The following is a 22,829-nucleotide window of genomic DNA, read 5'->3' as shown; positions in this document are numbered from 1 at the left end:
TGTACGTGTGGTATATTGATGATTCACTCTTGAGTTTGAACTGTTTATTTACACGTGTCATACAAACCATTCCGTGTGCTTAAACCCAGTGGCTGCAAAAGAAAGTTTGATCTTATTTTGTGGACTAAGCCAATGAATGTCAATGAATTTCTTACCTATTCGCTTAACAATCTCTTCACACTCTTTGGCGCAAGCAGCTTTGAGCACCACACAACTGAAGCTTATTGGAGAGCTGGTGGATGGACTTTCTGCTGGTCTCTTACTGAGAAAGACATCCCCTGTTTAACTCAGGATAAAATGATTTTGGCCATTTCTTTATGATACTTACATGACACAAAACCCCAATATGCTGTAATCTGGCTGTGCGTACCTCCCGACACATGAAATATCCGGATAGTGATGTTCACACACTGTCTATAGAAATCAAACATAATTCATATTTGAGAAAAAGTTCAATGCATGCAGTTAACAGTGCGTGTCTATAGCCACCTTGTTACTGCTGCTCTCTGTGCACGTCAAATGTGTTTCTTTCAAATCTAAATGCACTTCCTGTGGAACAAGGAACACAGTGTTTCGAATGACAAAAAGCAGCTAGCTCTTCACACCTGGGAGTGCCATCTTCACCTTGCTTGGCTGGTTTTCCTGCAACACGTGTGAAATTGCGAACGGCAACACCTCTTTGGTTCCAAACTAAAAATAGAACATATCTATATTTGTCACACCATTTCATTCTTTTCCTCAACGAAATGGTTTTACCTTTCCAATGTCTGTGTCCCCCAAGAAGTGGACAATGTACACAATCCTGCCAAGAGGGGATGGGGAATATGTCAAGTTTGATTGGGACTTTGATTGACTTCTTTCACTGACTTGCCTTCCTTCTTTGAAACACTGTGTTGGAGGAGAAGTTCTTGAGTCATTAGCAGGCTGGTGGGAGGGAGCAGGACCAAGTTGCAGCCACGGGTTCTGGATCCTGAGAGTCCGCAGCAGTTTGATCAGAGGACGATACACTGATCCATCCCGGGCCCGCCAACGCACCACGCGGATGGACAGGGCGCAGCCTTTCAATCGCGATAGAACCACACCTGCCTAAAAACAAGTTCTGGTGGTTTTGTTAATTGGACAATTACACATGGAACGTACAGCTTTCATGACAACTTGGAGGAAATGTTTCCGGCCGCAAGGCTAAGGCTAATGCTAATGAGGTGGCTACATCCCCCTGGCCAGCCCGCCCTTATTGATTCTAAGGGGAAATCAAATGATTTCAACAAGAGTAAGGACTTTTGTACCCGTCCGCTCTTGGAGTTCCTCAGACAGGTGCCGTTGATCTCATCAACGACGTCGCCACGGCTGATAAACTGGTCAACGTGTGCTTGGCCGCCAGGTATCATGTCCAGAAGGAAGACGCGTCCATTGAGGTAGCTAGAAAAAGGTCGTCCAATAATAACAGATGCGATTCAAAAGACTTTGAGAATAAAATAGAAACTATCAAATACAAACCTGAAGAGCATTCCCACCTGTCGAATCGGTACTACTTCATATAGCTCACACGCCTAGAAAACATATTTCTTAGGTTGTATTGCGATGAATATTGAACAAAGAATAAAGCGGAAAGCATTGTTACCGGTAAAAGCCAGCTTTCATCCAGAAAACTGCAATTCTGTACAGAGACATTTTCATTTGAGGCACCTGATTCACACATTCAAGTCTTTTTGTCAAGTCATCAAACAGCTCTGACCTCCATGTCCACTTTGAAATCCATTTGGGAGAGAACCAACAGCAGGGACATGAAAGGTTCTGGAAGAGAGAGTCAAATAGATTGACCTTTGACTCCCTGAACTATTTCTTGCTTAAAGCTTGGATACAAATCTTCACCTGAAAATTCTTCATTCCTGAGAATTGACAAGGTTGGGCTGTACCACTGAAATCATAGGGGACCACCGCTTGGTATCATTACATGGTTTTTGAGTTCTAGTCCAGCAACGGAAAGAGAAAATAGAAAGATCTATCTGACCTCCAGGACTGCGGGAGTGTGCAGGAGGTGAGCGATGAACTGCGGCAGGGTCTTGCGGCCGAGGGCCAAGCGGAGCAGGTAACGGCCTCGGCCCTGAGCCGAGATCAGCTTCCTGCATGCTTTCGTCTGCTCCACAGCCGACGCCACGGTGGACAGCCTGAAAATAAAAACGCCATTCGCCTTTCCCTCTATGTTCCATGAAAATGTTTCTTTCTACCTGCCGCATGTATCTTTGGGAAGAAGCTGCTCAAAACAATGCCAGTAGTCTCGATGAACCAGACTGAGGACTGGCTCTAGAAAGATAGCGCGCGCATTCCGCTCGCTTTGAAAACAGCTGCAAGAAAAGCTCCAATGGTCTTGGCCAGGGTCAAGTGTATCGATCCCGAATGGAGCACTCACGTTGGAGTCCTTTCCTGAGGAGCAGCTCAAGAAGCTGGCAGCAACAAGTGAGCTGAGGGTTGCTGTCCGTCACCGTCTGCCCATCGTTCGGTTGCAGGTGCAACAGGCACACTTGCAGCATACACAACAAGAAAAAAGCCCAACATGAATCCCACTCCCTTCACGATGAGCCCACGTTGTGGAAGTCTTCGTTACCTTTGAGTGCGCTGAGAAGTGGATCTTTGGGGGCCATCTTCAGCCAGCGATCAGCTGGCATCAAAGCCTCACTTCCGCCTAGTGCGTTCAACCAACCAAGCAAGCTTCGTCGCAACTACGCGTGCAATACAGCTAGCACGCACCGCGTTTGCGTCAAATGATAGGGGTTGAAGAAGACGGCAAAAATGTGGAAGCGTTCCACATACTCACCACTTGATTCGGAAACCGCTTGGGGGCATCTTGCGTGCAGCCAACGTGACAACGACAGCATGGTGCGTTCAAAGACTCTTTCGAATTGGAGCGTCTTCGAGAAAAATCGGAAATAAAATAAATGCAAACATGCACTTGTTAGCAGTAATTCATTCAAAGGGCCACCGACGTCTATTTATAAATATGGTCATGTAAATGACAAAATAAAGAAACGTAAATCACTTTACATTTGTTTCATCTGCAATGTGAAACCAAACGCACCACCGTTCGTATGATTCCTCACTTGATTCTTTATTCTAACTGCTAAGCAAAAAAAAAAAAAAAAAAAACCCAAAAAAACCGAAGAAAGGAAAAAATACAAAGACCATCAAAACATACAACACCATTGGTTTGTGTACATATGTCGCCCTCTGGCGGCTATAATAGTGAGCTGCAGTTTAAAGAGCCGCTATCGTCTATTTCTAACTATAGTTGCAATACAGCAATGTAAATGACAAAATGAAGAAACGTAAATGTATTTACATTTGTTTCATCTGCAACGTGAAACCAATCGCACCACCATTTGTATGATTCCTCACTTTATTCTAACAGCTAAGCAAAAAAAAAAAAAAACGAAGAACATCGAAACATACAAAACCATATGCATATGTCGCCCTCTAGCGGTTACAATAGTAAAGTGCAGTTCTGTGTCGGCCAAGACGGAAAGCGCTCAGTCGCTCTTGTCGCAGTCCAAGTGCTCACCGGGTCTCGGAATGATGCGCTAAATTAGGCGGAGTTCGCGGGGGAAAAAAACAACAACAAAAAACACCATCGCGGGCACATTACACAGGTATTAAGAACGGACATTCGTCTCTCTCAGAGGTCAGTATTCGAAAACTCCAAATATTCTGCAACCAAATTGCTACTGCTTGCACGTGCGCGTGCACGTTTTGTTGTTTCTTATTGACCTCATTCTATTTTCTACATTTTCATTTTGACGGTGATTTGACATAACGTTGTGTCGCGTGCTTATGAATCTTTTTGTACATATCAGCAAATGTGCATGTTGTTGTCACCTCGTTGCTATGAGTGTCTTGTTTGGTAGAGAGTAACTCCCTTGGTTTGTCCAGCAGAAGTAATCCTGGATTTCCTCTTAATCTTCCAGCACCTTGCCTTGCCTTGCCTTGCCTGTACATGGCTGAAACTTCCTCAGACCAAATCAACGAACCCATTTTCTGGCTGCGCTTTCATTTCTGTGGCCAGAATTGAAAGAAAGTGAAACTTTCTGGGTGCAGACTGCTGATTTGACAGCTCCTGCTAGAAGCAACACTACTTGCTGCCTTTTTTCCTCCCTTCAATGCCACCCACGTGTATTTTGGCCTGCGTAGGATGCCCGGAGTGCTCTTGTGTTCCTCGCCTCATATAATGTAGTTGAGATATCCCTAAAAGTCCTGCAGTGGTGCACTCTCTCTCTCTCTCTCTCTCTCTCCTTCTATAAATCCCATTACATTGATTTGCGGAGGCGCCGTGAGCCGAGTCAGCCTCCTCTTTGCAGGGTCAGTCCCCTGAAGCTTGCTTTTTCTGATCACTCCACAGGACCAATCTCAATCTGCCAGCATGATGAAAGAATGCCTGCAATTCCTCATCGAACCGGCCAAAAAGCTGAAGAGGCGACTCAAGGTTGGATTTGCGCTGAATGGCAGCGTGGCAAAATGTGCTTTAATGGGCTTTTTCTCGCCTCCAGGAGTCCAGCAAGCGAGCGAGGCTGGAAAAAAGAGAGCAGCTGGGGGAAAGCCAATTATTTATCATGGAGCTGGCTCGAGAACTCAGCAGAATTTGCCAGGTACTAACCTCCTTCTGCCTTTCACGGACGTCCGACTTTGCACGATGAACGCCTTCCTGACTCTGATTGTCCGTTTTTTTGGACTGCTGATTTAGAGGGCCAATGTTCTCCAGCATATATGGGCCGGTGAGGACGTATGGCCGGCCGGCACGTGTCGGGATTTTATTGCGGAGTGGGCCGCTGTGCTGGAGAAAAAAGTGCAGGTACGACTACTTTGTCAGGGCCGAGAACTAAACGACGTCATGGATCTCCCAATGTCTTGTGCAGTCAAAAGTTAGCCTGTTGGATTGCCGCTACCACAAGGCAGAGAAGAAAGACTGGAGGGGTCACCTCCTTTGCATCCTGGAAGGGGATTGCGATATGGGGCCTCACAAGAGCGTCATCATGGAGTGGACGCGGGAAATGAAAAGCAGGCCTCAGGTGAGAATTAAATCATGAGCCAGTCTGAGATGAGAAAGATGATTACGATAAACCCTGTCCTTGACGTTGTAATCTCTCTCTCTCTCTCGTAGGCCACCGTGTGGCCCGGTGAGCCGGTGCTTATGATGCTGGACGATTTGGAGTTCCAGTGGAAGAGGGAGCGGCTGCCCAATCTGCTCCTGGCTCTGGAGCTTGTCATGCTGGTTGTGCTGAATGAAGACAGGCCTGTCAAGGTCTGTGCTTTGATTGTATTCAAAAAGAAAAAAGATTGGTTCAGAGAAACACGACAACGACAACTAACTGTGCGTTTAGGAGGATGTGACGAAGGAATGGCTGGTCAGAAAGCAGAGGAATCACAACATAGGTGAGATGGAAAAATGAAAACATTCCGCATCAGATTCGGAAAAAAAAAATGCATTTAAGCACGTTGGACTTTTTGGAAGAGTGATGAAACGAGTCTTTTTTTGTCCTCCATTTTTCAGATGCTGTCCCTTACATCCCTCATGGCGGTAAGCAATAGTGATACTAGGTGTATAAAAGATGAAAGACAAAACTGAAAATAATGATCACGGTTATCATGGCCACCTGCTTTTGAAAACTTTCAATTCTGCGAAACCCGAGGTCAAGATGACCTTGAAAGAAGTAACTTTGTTTTCAAATGGCACTTTTCCACCTCCCTATCCTTGTCCGGATAAGAAGCGGCCATATTTTCTTTCACACAGACCAAAGCACTGTTCTGTTCAACTTGTAATTTGTATTTTCGACAATTGCCCTTCGGAAGAGCAAAAAAAATCCATTGTTGTTATTTGACAGAAAACAGTTCATGTACATACAGTCAATCAATCAAATGAAGCGAATATTCTTAAAAGAGCCGAGCTAACTTGATGTTCTGATTTGTCTCGACAGTGTGGAACTGGATCTGGGAGGCCTCAGGTGTGTACCTTTTCGTCAACTCCGACTTTGTTCAAGTTCTCTCATATTGCATTTGTGACCCCCCTCCCCAGAGGCCGTGATGCTGGACCCAGACTCGGCCCACCCAGAGCTGCTCATCTCCAGCGACCAAAAGAGCATGCGATGCGGCCTGGAACGGCGCGACGTCCCGTGTCGCGCCGCCCGCTTCGACGGCTGGTGGTGCGCGGCCGGTCAGGAAGGCTTCGCCTCGGGCCGCCACTACTGGGAGGTGGAGGTAGGCCAGCGGGACTGGCGCTTGGGCGTGGCCAAGGCGTCGGCCGTCAGACGGGGTTTCCGCTCTCTCAACACCGACACGGGCTACTTGAGCCTTCGCCTGGAGAGGGGCAAGGATCTCAAGGCCTTGACGGTGCCCGCCACTTGGCTGCCTCCGACGCTGGCGCCCAGGAAAGTTGGCGTGTACCTGGACTACGAGCAGGGCCAGTTGTCCTTCTACGACGTGGACAAGCGCTCCCACGTGTACACCTTCAACGACAAGTTCACCGAGGCGCTTGTCCCCATCTTCGGGACCGTGGAGGTGCTTAAGGACCTGGTGATCAGGCCAACGGGGGTCAAACAGCGGTGTTTCTGTCCCGGACCGTGCCTCTGGAACTAACTAAGTAACTAATCGACGCTCTTTTGTTAGGCAGGCTGGCATAAGATGGAGCACGAGCACGACAAATGATGCAAGAGACTACTTTTGCCGCAATTCAACAGAAGTTCCCTGGCATGGACCTACCTATCAAAAGAAGTGCCAAAGTTTTGTTAATAGTAGTTGATGAATTCCAAGAAAGCGCAAGGCTCAGGATGACTTGGATTGATACTGGACTGATTTGTGATTTTTCAAAGGGCTAAATTCTCTACTGGGCTGCTATCGCGGATTTTCTTTGGCTCGTATACATTTGCATTGGGCGGAATTGCTTTTTATACCGTTTGTGAGAGTTGAATCCTTTTTTTTTTTTAACATGGGCTATTTGCAGGCTGGCTATTGGAGCTTGATCAATATACCGACGGAAGAAGAAAAAGCGCGAGCTAAACCTGACCATTTGTATGCATTCTGTTTTGCTGGCTTTTTTTTTGCAGCTATGCCAACGCTGTTTCCCTGACTACATGAATAAATAACCCGAAGGACATTCTTTTGGATCTTTATTAAGTGCAACAGATCTGCCATACAGAGAAACAAAACAGCGCATTTGCGTCAAAAGTGATCTTTTTTCAACGTATTCCATTTTTCCACGTTCGGCCCAACATGTTGAATTTTTGTAAAAGCAAAGCTATAGAATGAAAAGGCTTAAGCAAATACAATCTCTTTGTCTTCTATATGCAATTCCTCTTCTCAATGCATTAGAATGACAACAAGTAGCATCAAGTACTACAAAGTATTGAGTCCAAAAGAAAATGTCAAATCAAATGTATCCATTCTTTTGTAGAAATGACGAGGAAATACAGCAAGAGCACAAACGTGCTTGACTCTAAAAGACTTTTTTTAGATTTGGCATGCTTGTATGACTTCATGCCATTCATTATATTTTTCAATTCTTTTGCACAACGCTCATTTCATGTGCCGCAACTTGCTCACTCCCTCCAAAATAAAAAGCATCCACCCCAAAACTTGAGATTGCTGCTTTTCTAAATGTGGACATGTGACAGACATCCTGACCAAAGAGATTGACCAGAAGGGCGCGGTGTCATTCTGGATGAACCGTGCTCTCAGATGACCTGCCTGCTTTCCATCCACCGTTTGTGAGCATGAGCATGAGCATGAGCATGTGTTTGTCAACTCGGGTCGTTTTCCCCTCAGACGTGAAATGAACAACAGAGTAAAAGATGAATCTCAAGGAACGAGTGGTCGAAGCTTGTAACAGACGCAATCATTTTTTTTTTCCCTCTACCACTCCAGCATTCCAGATTGTTTGTTTTTGATGGCACGCATCATCGTCACGACACACTGTACATCAAGCACGCATGACTCTTTTTAAAGGACAATCTCAAATATTGGGAGCGTGAGAATGCAAATGGAGGCCAAATGAAAAGCTTACTGTACTTTAAGACTCGTAAAACATATTCTTGGTGACGGTGGTCCCTCCCATGACGCTCCTCTGGACTACTTCCTTAGTGATTTGGCGGGTCATCATGCCGCTGCTTTCTGTGTGTTGCGTGGTCATCATCATTCCATCTGCTGGTGGTGGAAAAAGGGAAATGATTGAGATTCATTGTCATCCTTTTTTAAAAGATCTGTTGAAATGCTCAATCCGGATCAAATCTGGATTCCATTTGTGCGGAACAGAAAAATGATTGAATACGTCTTTTTTTGCAGAGTCGTGATTTAGAAAGAAAAACTGGCTCTATTTTTGCTTGGACGACTACCTGAGAAGTACGACGGGTCGTTGATCATGGTGCGAGAGACGCTGCTCGTGGTGCTAATGTCACTTGGCATGTTGAAAACGTCCCTCCTGGTCATGGATTGATTATTGTACTGCGACAAAGCGCCTGTGAGCAAAGGTAGGCTTAGGTATTGTCAAAGGCTTTGTGCATTTGCAATTGCTGGCGGAAAAAGGCTTTACCTCCATCCTGAGACTCGATGGTGATGATGCCCTCCCTTTCCGGGCCGTAGCCCTGTGTGGTTTGAGCCTGAACTTTGAACTTGTAGGGGACGTTCTCAGTCAGGTTGGAGACGGTCAGCCGGGTCTCGGCGCTGTCCCCGCTCACCTGGAAGGAACGCGTGTCACCTGGATCACGCCAAAGTCACAGAGGTTAACTTTAGATAAGGACTCATCCAAAAGGGCCTCACTCAGTCACTCACCTCCTCCGTGAAGCTGCTCGCAGGTGACCACGTAGCCAAGAATGTCTCCGTTTGGCTTCCTGGGTTTCTCCCAACTCAGTTGCAAGGAATCGGGGCTGAGAGCCGTAAAGACGAGGGGACCCGGCGCGCTCGGGGTGCTCAGAGTGAAAGGAGAGCCTGTCGGAAAATAACGGAGAGTAACGACCCGACCCGACTCGAGGGTACACGGCGAGCCCAAAACAACGGCCCGACCTGGCATGGGACTGTAAGGACTTTTGGGGTCCACGGCCGACTCGATGGTGATGACGCCTTCTCTTTCGGGGCCCCAGCCTTCTTGGCTTTGAGCCTTCACCTTAAACAGGTAAGAATGGTTGGGCAGAAGGTCCTGGATAATCACAGAGTTGTCCGCCGGGTTGGTCACGTTGATGCGGTTCACGTCACCTGCGAGAGGAAATAAAAAGGGAAAAGCATCTCACACACACTTCAAATCCAGCGAGCGAGCCTACGCCAAAAGCCCCATCTCACCTCCATTGAGCGGCTGGTAGAGCACACAGTAACCCAGGATGTCCTTCTGGCAGAGGGGCGCCTGCCAGCTGACTTTGAGTGCCGTAGGACCCAGAGCTGAAAACACCAGTCGGCTGGGGGTGTCCGGGACGCCTGGAGAGAGTCTTGCATCTGATGGGGGACATTGGTCATTTTCAATCAAATGAGATCCAAGAAAAGACGCTGCATTGCTTTCTTGAAGTCAAAGTGTCACATTTGCTGGCAGTGGCCCTTTCACTTTTCACTCATGTCTGCTAAGGGAACCCATTTCCAATCTTCTCTGTCTGTGGTCAGTGGATTTATATTGGTCTCTAATACGAATGAGGATAGAAAATGATGCCTATCTATCTGTCTCGCTGCAATCTGTGTCGAGCTCGGAAGAGGAGAGTGGGAAACAACCGGCAGCCTTCATGCTTTACGTGCACCGACCGCACTTACCCTGGAGCACCCTGTCCAAATTATACAGAGCTTCGTTGACCTCGGAAGACTGAGTCCTGGCCCTGGGACCCTGAGACAGGCTGTGGGAGCCGTATTGGTTCTGAGAGGTATTCTGCCACCCGCTGAAGCCGTACACACCTGATGGATGGCACATTGAGCGGAGGAAGGAGGTGGGAAAAAAAGGAGGATGCAGAGGTTGAGGGTTAGGCTTGGCCGTGGGAATGTCAAAAGACAGAGCGATAGGTAGTCTGCGTAGCGTAGCGTAGCGTAGCCTAGCTCCTGCAAAGACTTCTATGCCCACCAACAGCACCAAGCCCGTTGACATGCATCCTATTCCAAGGCCACGTGCTTTTCCTTCTCAGACGGCCATCTTGTTCTGACCACCAGTGTTACCTAGATCTGGAAAGTTGCTCGACATATCGCCCATGACGATGGAGTCCCTGATGTGTTCGTCTGCGTAACCCCTCTCTGAGCGCTTCCTCATGATGACGTCCGTGGTGTGCATTCCGCCCATCATATCGGGTCGACGGGGGCTCCCTGTTGAAAAAAGAGGAGAGCCGCTATCGGACCGTCGGATCCCGCTCCATCTCGTGCGCCAGGTGTCGTACCCGGCATGTAGTTGCTTGTGGTTTCGGTGGTGAAGGAGCCGCCCATGTAGTGGGAGTTCATAGTGGACATCGGAGTAGAGGACGTAGACAAGTTGCGTGTGACGGAGCCGCCTGGGAAGAGGAAGTTCTGGTCCCATTTTCCATTCATCATGTAATCTGTAAAACAGCAAGACGGGAGGGAGCCAGGATGGTCAGATTGATGGAAGGTCAGCTCTTAGCGTTTTTTGAAAGCAGTGGCATTGTTGAAAATTCCCTGCAGTGACGGACGCTAATGTGGAAAATCCAGCTCCATAGCTTATTTACACACACCTGCAAGCTACCCAAGGATTACTACTTTGCTACTGGGATGCGACAGGACAGACATGAGGAGGGGGGGGGGGGTCATTTTGCCGTGGCAGCCGCCTGCCCGCCTGCCTGCCTGACTGCTCTTCACCTGGCGCGAAGCTGGAATATGGGCCCGTATCCGTGCTGGTGTCTGCGCTGAGTCGAGCGTCGGCGATGACGTCCACACGATTTGTCCACGACACCTTTCGGAGATCCAGGTCGGACCCCACCAACTTGACATATTGGCAGCCTTGCAAATTGAGGTCATGAGGGTCATCAGGGGGGCGGGGGCGTCCGCGAGGGCACTGGGCTCTACTCTCCGTGTATTGCTTTCCTTCATCTTCTAATGTGTCGAAATGGGCTGTTTGTGCTTTGTGACACCCACCGTCACCAGAAACGCTGGGTGTCTTGGAGCCCGCAGGAGACTTCAGCACCTCGTTGCTGTACATCAGATAACTGTCGTACTCGTCTCCTGCTTCGGCGTCCACGATCGGGACATCTGGAATGATGGGGACTAGAAAACGGAAGGAGAGCGGCTTGATGATGAGCAAGCAACAACCGAAAATGCGGCTGGGTGGAACGGTGGACTTACTGGAGAGAGGTCTGGCGGGTTGCGATGCCAAGTTGATGGTAGCGTCTCTGTAGGGGCCCCAACCCACGCCGTTCTTGGCACGGACCTTGTACTGATAGGTCTGGGCGTTCACCAGATTCTCAATCAATAGCATTCGCTTCTTTGGGTTGTCTATCTTCACCTTCTTGGCCGCACCGACCGGCTCTATAGATGAGAAGATGACAGAGATGCCATATGATGGATGACAAAATATGAAGCGTGTGCGTGCGGTGGTCAAACGTCCCAAAAAGTCGTCTTACTCAGATCATCGTCGATAGGTGTGTAGATGACCTCGTAAGCGGTGATGTTGCCGTTGGTCTCGGCCGGCTCCGCCCAACTGACCTGAGTGACTGTTGGGCTTATGACATTAAAGGCGAGTCGTCCCGGTTCACCGGGCACTGCGGGAAAACAGGTCGAGCGGATCGGATCAGCCAATGACTGTTGTTGGCCAAAGAGCACACTCCATTACCATCTTCCAAAGTCTGGCAGGGAATCATGTCCGTTTCAGTGCCATCTCCAAAGGAATTGTAGGCACACACTCGCATCTCATAGTCACAGTAGGGATACAGGTTGGTCAGCTCGGCTTGAGGTGTCTTGACATCTAAGACCTGGGCATCTTTCTCGGGGTCACCGTAGATCCAATACTTCACCTAATGGACAAACAAAAGGTCGACTTGAGAAACTCCGTCCGTCCGTCCGTCAAATGAGAAGAAGATTTGCGTTCATTTGATGCACCTTGTACCCCATTGGGTTACCCGCCGGTGGGTCCCAGTTGAGGTGGATGCTTTTGGGTCCAGTTGCCTTGGCCTTCGGGTTGCCTGGCGCATGAAGGCGCCCGCTAAAACCTTTTTGCTGCATCTGGGCCATCTCAGGAGACCTCGGAGCTACAGGAGAAAATGAAGCCATTGAAACGATTTCAACTTGGAAACTCAAACTGCTACTCCAGCCCAACCAAGCAACCAACCAAGCAACCAACCAACCAACCTCCTTCCACAACATTGACAACGGTGGTCTTCCTCTCGCCGACTGTGGCATTGCTACTTGGTTCCAAAAGCTCCAGCTGGAAGGAGTCTGGTTGACTCAGAGCAGGGTGGCTCCTCGGATCGATCACTATATTCTTCTCGGTCTCTCCAGGGTTAAACTTGAGAAGGCCGGAGAGGTCAAAGCGCTGGCCCTTCTTTGTGCGCCATTTCACCGTCGCGGGGCTGTCCTGGTTGCGAGTGCGCACCACGGGGATGGTGTAATTTGGGTCGGATGTGGTGAAGCTCTGGGTGCCCTTCTTGAACATCATCACACTGGGCTCTGATGAATGAATCAGAACTTGAACACAGGCACCTCAGGCAGTGTTTTGACTGTACTTGTTCATTGTCACACTGCTATCATGTGATTTTTCTGTCAATAGCATCGACGGAAGCCTTCCTTCTTACCTGGTAGGTCGGCGATTGTGACCGTAGTTCGAGGGTAGCGGCCAAGCTTGGCGCCTTGTCGCGGGTTACTCAGGTCCATGGCAAACTGTTTGACCTGTTTGTCACCCAGGAGGGCGTCTTTCTCCCCGAGCTCCAGCAGACGAACCGGAACCGTCTTTTGTGTCTCACCGGGAGCGTAAGTGAGATCTCCATCTACAGTCACGTAGTCCTGAAATACAATCAGGGAGTTTTATGAGCGCAAGTGAGATCTCCAGCTCCAGTCGTCACGTAGTCCTGGAGTTCTTTCTTTCTTTGTGTCTAGTCAGCAATGGGACCAGTGCAAATCGGGACGGCACGGTTCTTACCTTTTTATCCTTGGCTGTGAGATCTCGCGTACGGTACGAGACTTGTGTGCGTCCGTCTTCAATGATCTCTCGACTAATTGGAATATTTGCCACCCCGTCCTGTCGACTGTACGTGTAGGCCGGCTGGAGGAAGGAAAACACACTGGAAGCTTGGGAGAGGAAGAAAGACTCTGTTAGACTATATTTTAGGATGATGTCATTATCGTGACTCTCCTGACCATGTTCTTTGATGATGGTGATGTTCACCAAGCGTTTTCCAATTTGGGCAATTCCCAGCGGCACATCTGTGGCCTCCACCAGGAGCTGCTTCTTGTCATCATCTTCATCCTTTACAAAGAGTGGCACGTGAACATCCACCGACTCCACACCTTCTTGGAACTCGATAGCACCTGCCGCCTCTGTGGAGTTCCCAATCAAATTTGGGATTATTAACACATGAAGTATCAATCCTTTTATTTCCATGATCAAACCTCTAACATGACAAACTAGTATAGGATTGTTATTTGGAGGTCAAGTTGTAATATGTATAGATATAAAAAAATATCTATATAAGAAAATAATGAAAAGAAAGAAAATAATAATCCAAATAATAATGTTAATTCATTCATTTATTTCAAGGAACATTTGTAATAATGATAGAAATAAAATAGCAATAAGATCAATCAATCAATAATAATATTATAAGAAAATGATGATGAAAAAAAAAGAAAACAATCATCATCCAAATAATAAAATATGATTTCAATCCCACCTCTATCGGTTGCAACCGTGTAGTAGCCAGGCAACACTTTCAGGTCGCTGAAGCGTCCAGACTGGACATTTTTCTCGGTCATCTTGACAATATCAGGGTAGCTGCTGCGAGGGGCGGACAGGATGGTGTCCATGATGGTGTAGTCCTGCCTGGAGATCACAAGGGAGAGCAGGATTGAGACAACTGTGTGCTTTGGGACCACGCAATTATACATAGATATTGGATATTGCATGCATGTTACCTTTTGCCTGCATTTCTCTGTGTTCTGTTTCAAAAAAGAGAGGTAGTCAATTCAAATCAGCCATGAATGTGGACTTCCTGAGAAGACCTTACCTAAATGAGGTCTTCTGCATTTTCTGGGCTCCAGGAATTTGCTTGTAGACATCATTCAGCTGAAAGAAACAGGACAGGTCAATAGAAACCCAAGTGAGACATGTACATTCATCAACATGGAGCCAAATGTACTCAAATCCCAACTCACATTATCTGCGACGTCTTTACGAAGCTGCTCCGCATCTCTGGAATCGGGACGAGACAAATTCTCCGTAAAGCGCCTGTTAAGCCGCAGGGAGATTGGATACTGAACTATAAAGGAAGAATAACAGAATTAAAACATCTTTCAGAAGAAGAAGGCTGGATGGATGGGTGGGTGGGTGGGTGGATGGATGGATGGATGGATGGATGGATGCATGGATGGATGGATGGATGGATGGATGGATGGATGGATGGATGGATGGATGGATGGATGGATGCATGGATGGATGCATGGATGGATGCATGGATGGATGGATGGATGGATGGATGGATGGATGGATGGATGGATGGATGGATGCATGGATGGATGGATGCATGGATGGATGGGCTCATCATCAAGCGTATACGCTTACTTGTTTCTTTGGGGTTGGGCTTGACTAGAGCCTGGGGGTGGTTGGGACTCCGGTGCACATTATCGGTAACCTTCCAGCGAACGACGTCGGTCCCTTTCAGAGGGCCTGTCCTCGCCATTGGAGTGTCCAGGTGGTCTGAGGTGAGCAGAGACTGGCGGAGAAGATACTCATCCTCCTTGAATCCAACCATGCGGCCTAAAGAGCACACAAAGAGCCACATCAATATGCATCTAAATTGGATGACAAAGTTGACAACATATATATATAACATACCTTTATTACAGCAAGGCAAGAGGGCAAGGCAGCTCTTTGGAAAGACAATGAAAAAGTCATTAGAGGCAGAGAAGGGAGGTCCCCCTCGAACGAATAGTTGCTCATCAATAAAAGCCACAAACAACATACGTATGTGTAAAAGCAGAGTTTGTTTTGCAATCTTTGCTCATGTCCATCAATGGAGAGTATGTTAGCAAGAAGCTCGTCAAATGCCCAAAGACAATATGAGAGCATTTGTCATTTTCTTACCTGCCAGCAGGTTTTGCAGCATTTGCAGTATTTCCAGCAGCAGAGCAACAAAAGCGCCAGCAGTAACAAGAGGAACAAGAGGAGAGGGAGCAGCCACAGGAGGCTGGCAGCTGGACAATCTGGAGAAACACTTCAATGATGAGACAAAGTACAACTTGGGCACATTCCTGCTTGATTCATTTTTCAGATGACCTTTCTTCTTCAGCACTTGGACCTCCAAGTCTTTGGAGTCTGGATTTTTGGGGGTTTCCAAAGTGTAGTGGTATGTGCAGTCGTCCTCCTCGTCACGATAGCTGCACTTTTCCATCACCTTGTCCGCTGAAAACACACACATATTTCATCTGACTGCCGTCGTGATGGGAGGGAAAAAACAAAACAAAAATTGTGACCTTAAAAAAACCAAAGCTGACTGTGTGTGTTTGAAAACAATCATTGCCCGCACCTTCTTTGAGTTCGTCCACCATGATGATTCTGAAAGGACACTTGTCACATTCCTTCTTGTCCTTCCGCTCTCCTGTCTTCCAAGCTTGGCACTGAGCACAAGTCCGTGTGGCCTCGCAAACACCGAGTTGAGCCTGAGCACATCCGAACCAGAAGCAACATAGTAAGGCCGATTTGCATCAAACCGCAGGATGTCTCCGTACCTGGAAATTGGGCTCGCAGGTGGACGTCATTTCAAGACCAGATGATTGACACTCACAGAGACCGCAAACACATTTACCACGCCCATTGCACACCCCCTGAAAACAACAGTTAGATAGAGCGATCCATTGTGGGATGGGCCACATGATGACGAATGAAATCCAAATGGCGACAATTTCTACTGACCCCCTTGCTGTCTAAACAGGTCTGGTTGCTCTTGGGACACTCGCAGGCATTTCCTTCCCAGCCATCAGAACACACACAGCGGCCCATAATGCAGGAGCCACGGTCTGATTGGATTCAAGAAGAAATGACCGCAATCTCACTCATGAGCATCAAAAGGACGTTTTCGGAATCAGTCGAGGTGGCGCACCGTTGCAGAGGAAGCCTCCGAATCGCGGACACTGGGTTCGATCATACTGGCAGTAAGGTCCTTCAAACTGGTCAGGGTTGTAGCACACGCATCTTCCGCACTCCCGGCAGTCCCCGCGACCGGAACAAGGTTCCGTCGATCCTGGACCGATACACAGACGGGTGTCCAGGGCCGAAGCGCTCGCTGAACAGTTGCAGAACGTACTCAACCTGAAGACACAATGAATTCCAAAAAAGATGTCGGGTTGAAGCCAGATCATTTATGCTACAGTGGATCTCACCAGCCGTCGTGGCATTGACACTTCCCGCACACAAGGTCTCCGTTGCCATGGCATCTGGGCGCGTTGGCGATGGCAGTCTGGAGGATAAAGGCGCCAGAAGAATTAGGAGCCCCATCAACTACTGGAGGCTAATGACGCGTCCCTACCTTCTCACAGTCACAAGTTGGACAGAGCACGGTGGCTTGAACGTTCATGGCGGCGTTAAAGGTCGTAGGTTTAACTCTCATGAGGCCCGACTTTTCATCCGCATCCATTTTACAGACCGGAGAATCGTCCAGCATTCGATGGGCTTTGAGTCGCATCGTGAATTTGCCCTGAGGAACACCAATGGGTCACGTTCCAATCATTTTGGACTAAGAGGCTGGAATGAGTTTGTTGATCCACTTACAATGGCTCCAGGCCGAAAAGCAAAGTCTCCGTGTTTGGCAACCTTTCCGCTGGTGGACAGGAACTCCGCTTCAAAGGCTTTGGGTCTGTCTTCCGCACGAATGCTCATCTTGGAACGGATACTCTGAAAGCATACAGACGGAGCAGAACGAGCGAGTGGTTTGGTCCGTCGTGAAGCCGCGGAGCCGTTCACGCTTTCTACCTCAAAAGCCATCTCCATGACTTGCAAGATGTTGGAGGAGTCCTCTTGCAGCAGGCCCACCTCGGCAATGGGGAAATAGGTTTGGAGTTTCTGAACAAAGCAGATTAGAAGAAATGTTGGCAATGGAACAAAAGGACTGGCAGAAATATGGGAAGAAAAACAATCACCAACCTTGTAGTACGTGAAGGAGTGGTTGGTGACGGCAAATACGGGAATAATGTTATGTTTGCCGAGCAGACGGACCAGCGTGGGGATGGAGGGGTAATCCTGCTTGGTAGCTTCGGTGTATTTGCCTTCGCCGTCCAGGTGGCATTTCTCGTCGTTGCGGGGCAGGATGCCCGACAGCACGTTGGCGCCGTCCGCCTCGTAGTGGAAGGCCGACTCGGTGGAGAAAACCAACAGATGCGTGCTCTGCTCGCGCCAACCGATATTATCCTGGGACGGAGGGCAAAAGCAACTTGCCGTCAGTCTGTCGTCGACTTTTGGATTCAGAAATAAAAAATAGGATGTGTTCTTACCGTGCAGACTGCAGCTTGCAGTATGGCGTCAAAACCTCCCTCGGGAGCGTCCAGGTTGCCGGAGATTCTTTCCTTTTGAAGCTCGCTGGTGAAGAAGTTCAAGTCGTTGGTCAGCTTGATGACGTTTTCAAAAGAGAAGGGAGGGTCACTGTTGGGCCATGGTTGGTCAAGTCTGATGGGAGGAGGAGGAGGAGGAGGAGGAGGCAAAACACTTTGAGTCATACTGTCCAGATTCAAATGGTTGCTACCAAATTGTTTCCTACTTGGCGGGTCTCATGTCCGTTTGGGGCTCAATAACTTTGTCCACAAACTTTCCAAATCCGATGGTGTAGTCATCTGATAGCTTCTTCACCAGTGACGCTGGAGGAAAAAAACACAATAATAACATGTCACAAACAGGACCAAAAGTAGCAAAGCCGTAAAGCCCAGCCCAGGCCGGCCAGCCCGGCCCAGCCCAGCCCAGCCCAGCCCAGCCCAGCCCAGCCCAGCCCAGCCCAGCCCAGCCGCTCACCCAGCTCCTGACCCATCCTCTTCAAGTTATCCAAATCGTCTTCCATGGAGTTGGAGAAGTCCATAAGAATATAAAGATCCAGGGGGCCTTTGGTTGGAGCAAAGACTTCCATGTCCACCATCTTCTCTTCCCCTGGTAGCAGAGACATACTCATCTGCTGCGGGGACACCTGCGACTGGGCCATTCGGACGTTGATCTGTTCTTCCTGTGCGAGGAAAGTAGTCGGAGCTTAGAGCTTCCGCCATTTCTGTGTGATGCGAGAGAGGGGACTTACCCTTTCAATCCTCATGCGGCTTTTGGCCGTGATGGCGGCCGCGGCACTGCAGCCGTGAGCCAGAATGTTTTCGTGCAGGTCGCAGCGAGGTCCATTAAAGGTCTGAAGAAGAAAGACGACAGCTTGAACAATTTGGGAAAAAAAAGAAGAAATTCCTCACACAGATGTTGCGTAACAAATTTAATGAGGGCTCTTTTGAATAGCACATCCCTCAGAAGAGTTTTGGGTTTTCAATATTCGATTTGGAACAATACGTTCTTTGATGTTCCCATTTAGGTTCTGACCTCATCCGGACAGTAGGCGCACCCTTTTCCTGCCTGCAAACATTCCGAGCAGGTTTTGGACCTGCTGGCGTAGCAATAGTTGGCTGTGGAGGACAAATGGAAATTCAGAAGGGGGAGATGGACAAAACACAAAGGGAAGAGGATCAAACACAGCAAGTTGCTCAAGCGTGTAACCACAACAAAGAAAAGACACGTGGCTCGGTCAAGTACCTTCAGCGCGAGTGTAGCTCACGAGAATGAGCAAAAGCCCAAGGCCCACCGAGAGACGTAACGTCCATCTCCCCATCGCCTTCCTGCACCTGAAACACAAAGTAGCTTTACGGCAAGGCTGGGAAAAAAAACGAAAAGAGCAAGAAAGGTATCACTTGAAGCACCTGGACGTTCCCTGGGTCAAGGCCAAGCTAAAGTCAACAGAAGCAGATATGCAGATCGAGGCAAGATCTCATTCAAAAACATTTTCTCCTAATAAGCAACGGAAGAGAGTATCATTTGCAACTTTCCTTTTGCCCTTCATACTTTGATATAAAAGACAGGCTATTTGTTCTGGGATGATTTACAATTCCAAGAAAGAATTTCTCTTCAAGGTGAGAGAATGACCAGTCCAAGTTAAAAAAAAAAAGAAAACACATGGGAAAGACACCTTAACACCTCCTTGTGAGTGTGAGCTGACCACAAGGATGGTTTGGGAAGACAAATCAGTTTCTTCATGACAAAACATAACCATCAATCACAGAAACGTGCTGAAAAATCTTTTCTTTTTAAATCCAGGTGTTCAGTCCATTGGCAATAAACTTGGACCCATTTCAAATGAGAGGTTGTTCACGCAGCCAGCCATTTTAGTCAACGGTGCAGTCGGTCGGGTAAAGTAACTTTGTCCTCCCTCCACACAAAAACAAGCCAAGTGCGAGACACGGGAGGGGCCTGACCCCACCATGACACGCCAAAGGTGTTTGTGTCTAGTTTGCTTGGCCGGCCGGCCGACCGACCGGCCGACATTGACAACCAGTGAAAGCATCTGAAAACAAAAGATTAGTAATCCGACATCGCATGCAGGAATATGGCATTGACATCAACATGAGGCATTGTTTCATCGTTGTTTCCTGTGAATCAGTTTGTCGCATGGCTTGTCATTGAGGTGGCAACCTGAACATACCTTTACAGAGTTTGCTTTGGAATTGAATAATTAGCTTTGTTTGCGTGATTGTTTTTCTTTGAACAAGTTTGTCTCTTGTTCTTCTAATTATAGCACCGGGGACAGAAACGTTGCAAAACGTGCTACGAGGTCGCCCTCTAGTGGTACACAAAGGTATCACTGAATTCAATGTTTTCATTCGGCATCATGGTTTAAATCCAGTACAGTAGATTTGTTAACACATTAACTGCTAGCCCAGTTAGAAAAAGGGATTGAGGAGGATACTGGCAATTCATTTAGAACATTTCCCCAACACGTGACATGAGAGAAATAATATTCAATGAGGAATCATCTTAAAGTTGCATAACACACTAAACCACCAGTCACATTGCCCTCCTAAATATGAACAAGGAGTACAATCAGCAGGTGGATTGCGGTGAAAACAATGTTAACGTCACCATCATTGATGAAAAATGGATTTGAAAGATAACCAACCTGTTCCTGATCCCACACCAGTCTGAGTCCAACAACAATTAATGATGGTAGTTGCACTAAATCCGCTTTGGCAACTGTGATCCAACAGTTTTGGAGAAAAAATGTCTTTCCAGCTGCAGTGAAAAGTCAAATCTGCAACTCCTAGTATCAAAAAAAATAAAGTTCTGCTTCTTCCCTCCTGTACAGTGTGCTCCGGTCAAATATTGACCGAATTGCCCATAAACCTAGGGACTCAAACGTGCCTGCCTGCGTGCGTGCGATAAAGAGATTCCGAGTAACTGACTGAGACTTTGTATGCAGTGACTTGATCCCTCCTTAAACGTCAGCGCCTGCACACGCTCCCTATCCAGGTGAGTAGCAATGACACGGAGCGTTAACTCCCTTCCTGAACCTCTATCTCCTCCACACCCTGCTAGAAGCTAAAAGTTCCACACCTCTGCCACATTCCACTCCGACAGCCGTTACCTGTGTGGGCTTGAGCGTGGGGGCCGGGCCAGGCCCCTCCTTCCATGGCCCTAAGCCAAACTCCTGGGAGTGGCACATGGAGCACAAGTCGGCCTTGAGGCTACCAGAAACATTGTGTGAATGTTGTGTTCATGCAAAAAAAAAAAGGTGCCCTCATCCCTGATGGCCCTTCCTCTTGGTTAAATATTTGATATCAACACAAGCTCATAAGTGGACTTGCTGCACGTGCCCAAAACAAAGCGTAAAACGTGACATTTGATCCCTCAAGAGTTTGTCTTTGACTGACCAATCAGACAACATGAAAACAAATCTTGGAGTTATCGTGATGTGAATCATTGGCCGTCTCCTTCTGGCAATAAACAACCGCTATTGTGAAACCAGCCGTGGCCGTTACATCCCATTAGTCTGCTCGGGAAAAAAACAAAGAACCAGTAAGTTGAGCTCCACATATATTTCCATCCTATAAAAATCCAGCAAGGCTCACTGAGCTGCAGAGCAACAACGGGTGGTGCATTCCAATATCGGTAGGTTGTTGGGCAATTCAAATGCGGAAATAAGTCATTAGTGCATGAACAAGTTGGTGATTGCAAAATGACATATTGATTTAATTGACTCATCATTTCATGTGAATCACATGACGGGAAGTTGATTCCATTGTGTAAACCAATTCGACATTCCCGCAGCTTTAATCCAACAGATTTAAAGGGAAATGAACAATCGATAGGAAACTTCCAATTGGATTTTTTTGTGGGAACCAGTGGGTTAACCCGGCCGACGTAAGAGAGGAGCCTTTTGTTCTCCCACTGTACATACCACAATGGCCAGTGTGAATAGTGGCATAGAAATTCCTGCCTAGCAACCGGATCGGGTTTACTACAAAAGCCAAGTGCGGGGAGGGCGACATTCTACACGAAGCTACTCATCTCCCTTCCTGACACTTTAGTGGTGATGCTGGTGTAAACAGCATTGAAGGAAGGATCAAGTCAAAAGCAGAAAATCCTACTGTACGTCAAAGAGTCAATGACAAGCTACACCCTAAACTGGTCTCCATTTAGTCTGCAATTACGAGATTCTTTGGAAAACCATTTTTCAAACTTTGGCTGGATGGACGCAAAGCATTCAATCACCACCATACTCATGATCTGTCGTTATAACAATGTATCATATGAAAGCATGAAGAATGTTACTTACAGTGAACAAGATGTTGTCCTGGTGAAGTGAAAGCATGAAGTTCCACGGGGGCTGCTACTGGAAAACTACTGAACTCAAATCAAGAGACAGTTATCTCTTTGCTTGCACACACAGTGTGAGCCCGGTCGCAGACCTCCTCGCCAATTTACATGACAAAAAAAAAACGGTGCCTGCTTTTGGACCACTGAGTTCATTCAGAAAGGAATACACCCCTTAACTCGTCCACCCCAAAAATGATTAAATTAGCTGCAGAGGACCATGGCAACCAGTCAGTGGCTTTTTTAATGTTTTTTGAGAGGAGAGAAAAGAAAAAAAAAAAAGGAGTGCTGGGAATTTCCTTTGAATACATTCAACATAAAATTTGTATTTGTAATGGTTGCGGTAAAGCAGGGGTGAGGTCGTGGCCCCGAATCAAATCTTGCTTTGTGCCCAATCGCTCGGCATTGAAATAAATGCATCTAATTAGCACAAGTGTCGGTCGGTCGGATTGGCCCGACTTCCCCAGCACGTGCTGCCGTTTGTTTTGCCCCTGTGACTAAGCTTCCGACCTGCATGTGTCTTGGACGCTAACCACTAGCGTGACATCTGAATCTTATCAGTTGAATCATTTCAGTTATACAACCGTGCACGCTCCTAAAAGAACATTACACTAACAACCAGAGGTGACTTTAGTTGCATTCGTTTTAATGCTGCCATAAAAATGGCAACATGATGCAAGGAGAAAAAGTACAGGGTTACCACAAAGTGGTGTATTCTATCATGAAAAATATGTATTGCTCATCTAGAATAGAATGATATTTAAGGGGACTCACACCCGAGTGGCCCCTTCTGTGC

At 47.6% G+C, this 22,829-nt stretch overlaps 3 protein-coding genes across 11 annotated transcripts; 1 reads left to right on the top strand and 2 right to left on the bottom strand.

The window, feature by feature from the left end:
* Nucleotides 1-29: 29 nt before the first annotated feature.
* Nucleotides 30-2,737, bottom strand: si:ch211-250n8.1 (uncharacterized). Of its 4 annotated transcripts, XM_061264058.1 has the most exons (15): nucleotides 2,606-2,636; nucleotides 2,411-2,521; nucleotides 2,229-2,304; nucleotides 2,012-2,168; nucleotides 1,873-1,918; nucleotides 1,736-1,794; nucleotides 1,498-1,657; nucleotides 1,287-1,419; nucleotides 872-1,086; nucleotides 757-802; nucleotides 625-690; nucleotides 490-549; nucleotides 329-414; nucleotides 156-262; nucleotides 30-92 (listed from the first exon to the last, which is right to left on the bottom strand). In XM_061264058.1, exons 7-15 carry the CDS (start codon nucleotides 1,506-1,508, stop codon nucleotides 58-60), a joined length of 759 nt encoding a protein of 252 aa, XP_061120042.1. In that variant the 5' UTR covers nucleotides 1,509-1,657; nucleotides 1,736-1,794; nucleotides 1,873-1,918; nucleotides 2,012-2,168; nucleotides 2,229-2,304; nucleotides 2,411-2,521; nucleotides 2,606-2,636; the 3' UTR covers nucleotides 30-57. The 4 variants fall into 4 exon arrangements, with proteins under 4 accessions (XP_061120042.1, XP_061120040.1, XP_061120041.1 ...); XM_061264056.1 differs by lacking the exon at nucleotides 2,229-2,304 and having other exon boundaries at nucleotides 2,606-2,635; XM_061264057.1 differs by lacking the exons at nucleotides 2,229-2,304; nucleotides 2,411-2,521; nucleotides 2,606-2,636 and having other exon boundaries at nucleotides 2,012-2,219.
* zgc:194990 (uncharacterized protein LOC568410 homolog) lies at nucleotides 2,736-7,581 on the top strand. Of its 2 annotated transcripts, none has more exons than XM_061264051.1 (10): nucleotides 2,736-2,877; nucleotides 4,391-4,474; nucleotides 4,539-4,637; nucleotides 4,733-4,840; nucleotides 4,905-5,057; nucleotides 5,150-5,290; nucleotides 5,370-5,421; nucleotides 5,540-5,566; nucleotides 5,964-5,990; nucleotides 6,062-7,581. In XM_061264051.1, exons 1-10 carry the CDS (start codon nucleotides 2,791-2,793, stop codon nucleotides 6,619-6,621), a joined length of 1,338 nt encoding a protein of 445 aa, XP_061120035.1. In that variant the 5' UTR covers nucleotides 2,736-2,790; the 3' UTR covers nucleotides 6,622-7,581. The 2 variants fall into 2 exon arrangements, with proteins under 2 accessions (XP_061120035.1, XP_061120036.1); XM_061264052.1 differs by lacking the exon at nucleotides 2,736-2,877 and adding an exon at nucleotides 3,457-3,676.
* On the bottom strand, nucleotides 7,135-22,139 carry itgb4 (integrin, beta 4). 5 transcript variants are annotated; one of them, XM_061264043.1, is made up of 42 exons: nucleotides 21,996-22,139; nucleotides 18,923-19,011; nucleotides 18,713-18,795; nucleotides 18,429-18,530; nucleotides 18,155-18,359; nucleotides 17,907-18,003; nucleotides 17,644-17,815; nucleotides 17,297-17,560; nucleotides 17,126-17,215; nucleotides 16,925-17,047; nucleotides 16,683-16,850; nucleotides 16,537-16,613; nucleotides 16,257-16,465; nucleotides 16,070-16,173; nucleotides 15,886-15,981; nucleotides 15,684-15,816; nucleotides 15,434-15,559; nucleotides 15,242-15,360; nucleotides 14,993-15,026; nucleotides 14,720-14,914; nucleotides 14,314-14,417; nucleotides 14,166-14,224; nucleotides 14,074-14,097; nucleotides 13,833-13,981; nucleotides 13,300-13,479; nucleotides 13,082-13,230; nucleotides 12,738-12,945; nucleotides 12,295-12,612; nucleotides 12,046-12,194; nucleotides 11,780-11,960; nucleotides 11,571-11,708; nucleotides 11,293-11,475; nucleotides 11,086-11,214; nucleotides 10,377-10,532; nucleotides 10,162-10,305; nucleotides 9,769-9,906; nucleotides 9,313-9,462; nucleotides 9,040-9,228; nucleotides 8,809-8,964; nucleotides 8,570-8,734; nucleotides 8,373-8,495; nucleotides 7,135-8,184 (listed from the first exon to the last, which is right to left on the bottom strand). In XM_061264043.1, the coding sequence occupies exons 2-42, from the start codon at nucleotides 18,996-18,998 to the stop codon at nucleotides 8,051-8,053; spliced, it is 5,799 nt and encodes a 1,932-aa protein (XP_061120027.1). In that variant the 5' UTR covers nucleotides 18,999-19,011; nucleotides 21,996-22,139; the 3' UTR covers nucleotides 7,135-8,050. The 5 variants fall into 5 exon arrangements, with proteins under 5 accessions (XP_061120027.1, XP_061120028.1, XP_061120026.1 ...); XM_061264044.1 differs by lacking the exon at nucleotides 21,996-22,139 and adding an exon at nucleotides 20,340-20,848 and having other exon boundaries at nucleotides 7,135-8,181; XM_061264042.1 differs by lacking the exon at nucleotides 21,996-22,139 and adding an exon at nucleotides 20,340-20,845.
* Nucleotides 22,140-22,829: the final 690 nt, after the last annotated feature.

This window comes from Syngnathus typhle, linkage group LG18 (genome assembly GCF_033458585.1).
Source record: "Syngnathus typhle isolate RoL2023-S1 ecotype Sweden linkage group LG18, RoL_Styp_1.0, whole genome shotgun sequence".
NCBI lineage: Eukaryota > Metazoa > Chordata > Actinopteri > Syngnathiformes > Syngnathidae > Syngnathus > Syngnathus typhle.
This window is presented reverse-complemented; position numbering and strand designations above follow the sequence as displayed.

Excerpts from the sequence above, each read along its gene's own strand:
- zgc:194990 (XM_061264051.1), top strand. The coding sequence starts at position 2,791 with ATGTGGAAGCGTTCCACATACTCACCACTTGATTCGGAAACCGCTTGG. Across the intron at positions 5,291-5,369 it reads ATGAAGACAGGCCTGTCAAG|GAGGATGTGACGAAGGAATG; the intron begins GTCTGTGCTTTG and ends CTGTGCGTTTAG. Across the intron at positions 5,567-5,963 it reads CCCTTACATCCCTCATGGCG|TGTGGAACTGGATCTGGGAG; the intron begins GTAAGCAATAGT and ends TTGTCTCGACAG.
- si:ch211-250n8.1 (XM_061264058.1), bottom strand. Across the intron at positions 263-328 it reads ATATTGGGGTTTTGTGTCAT|TAAGAGACCAGCAGAAAGTC; the intron begins GTAAGTATCATA and ends TGTCTTTCTCAG. Across the intron at positions 93-155 it reads AGAGATTGTTAAGCGAATAG|CCACTGGGTTTAAGCACACG; the intron begins GTAAGAAATTCA and ends TTTCTTTTGCAG.
- itgb4 (XM_061264043.1), bottom strand. The coding sequence starts at position 18,998 with ATGGGGAGATGGACGTTACGTCTCTCGGTGGGCCTTGGGCTTTTGCTC. Across the intron at positions 17,048-17,125 it reads TCATGGAGATGGCTTTTGAG|AGTATCCGTTCCAAGATGAG; the intron begins GTAGAAAGCGTG and ends GTATGCTTTCAG. Across the intron at positions 10,306-10,376 it reads CACAAGCAACTACATGCCGG|GGAGCCCCCGTCGACCCGAT; the intron begins GTACGACACCTG and ends TTTTTTCAACAG.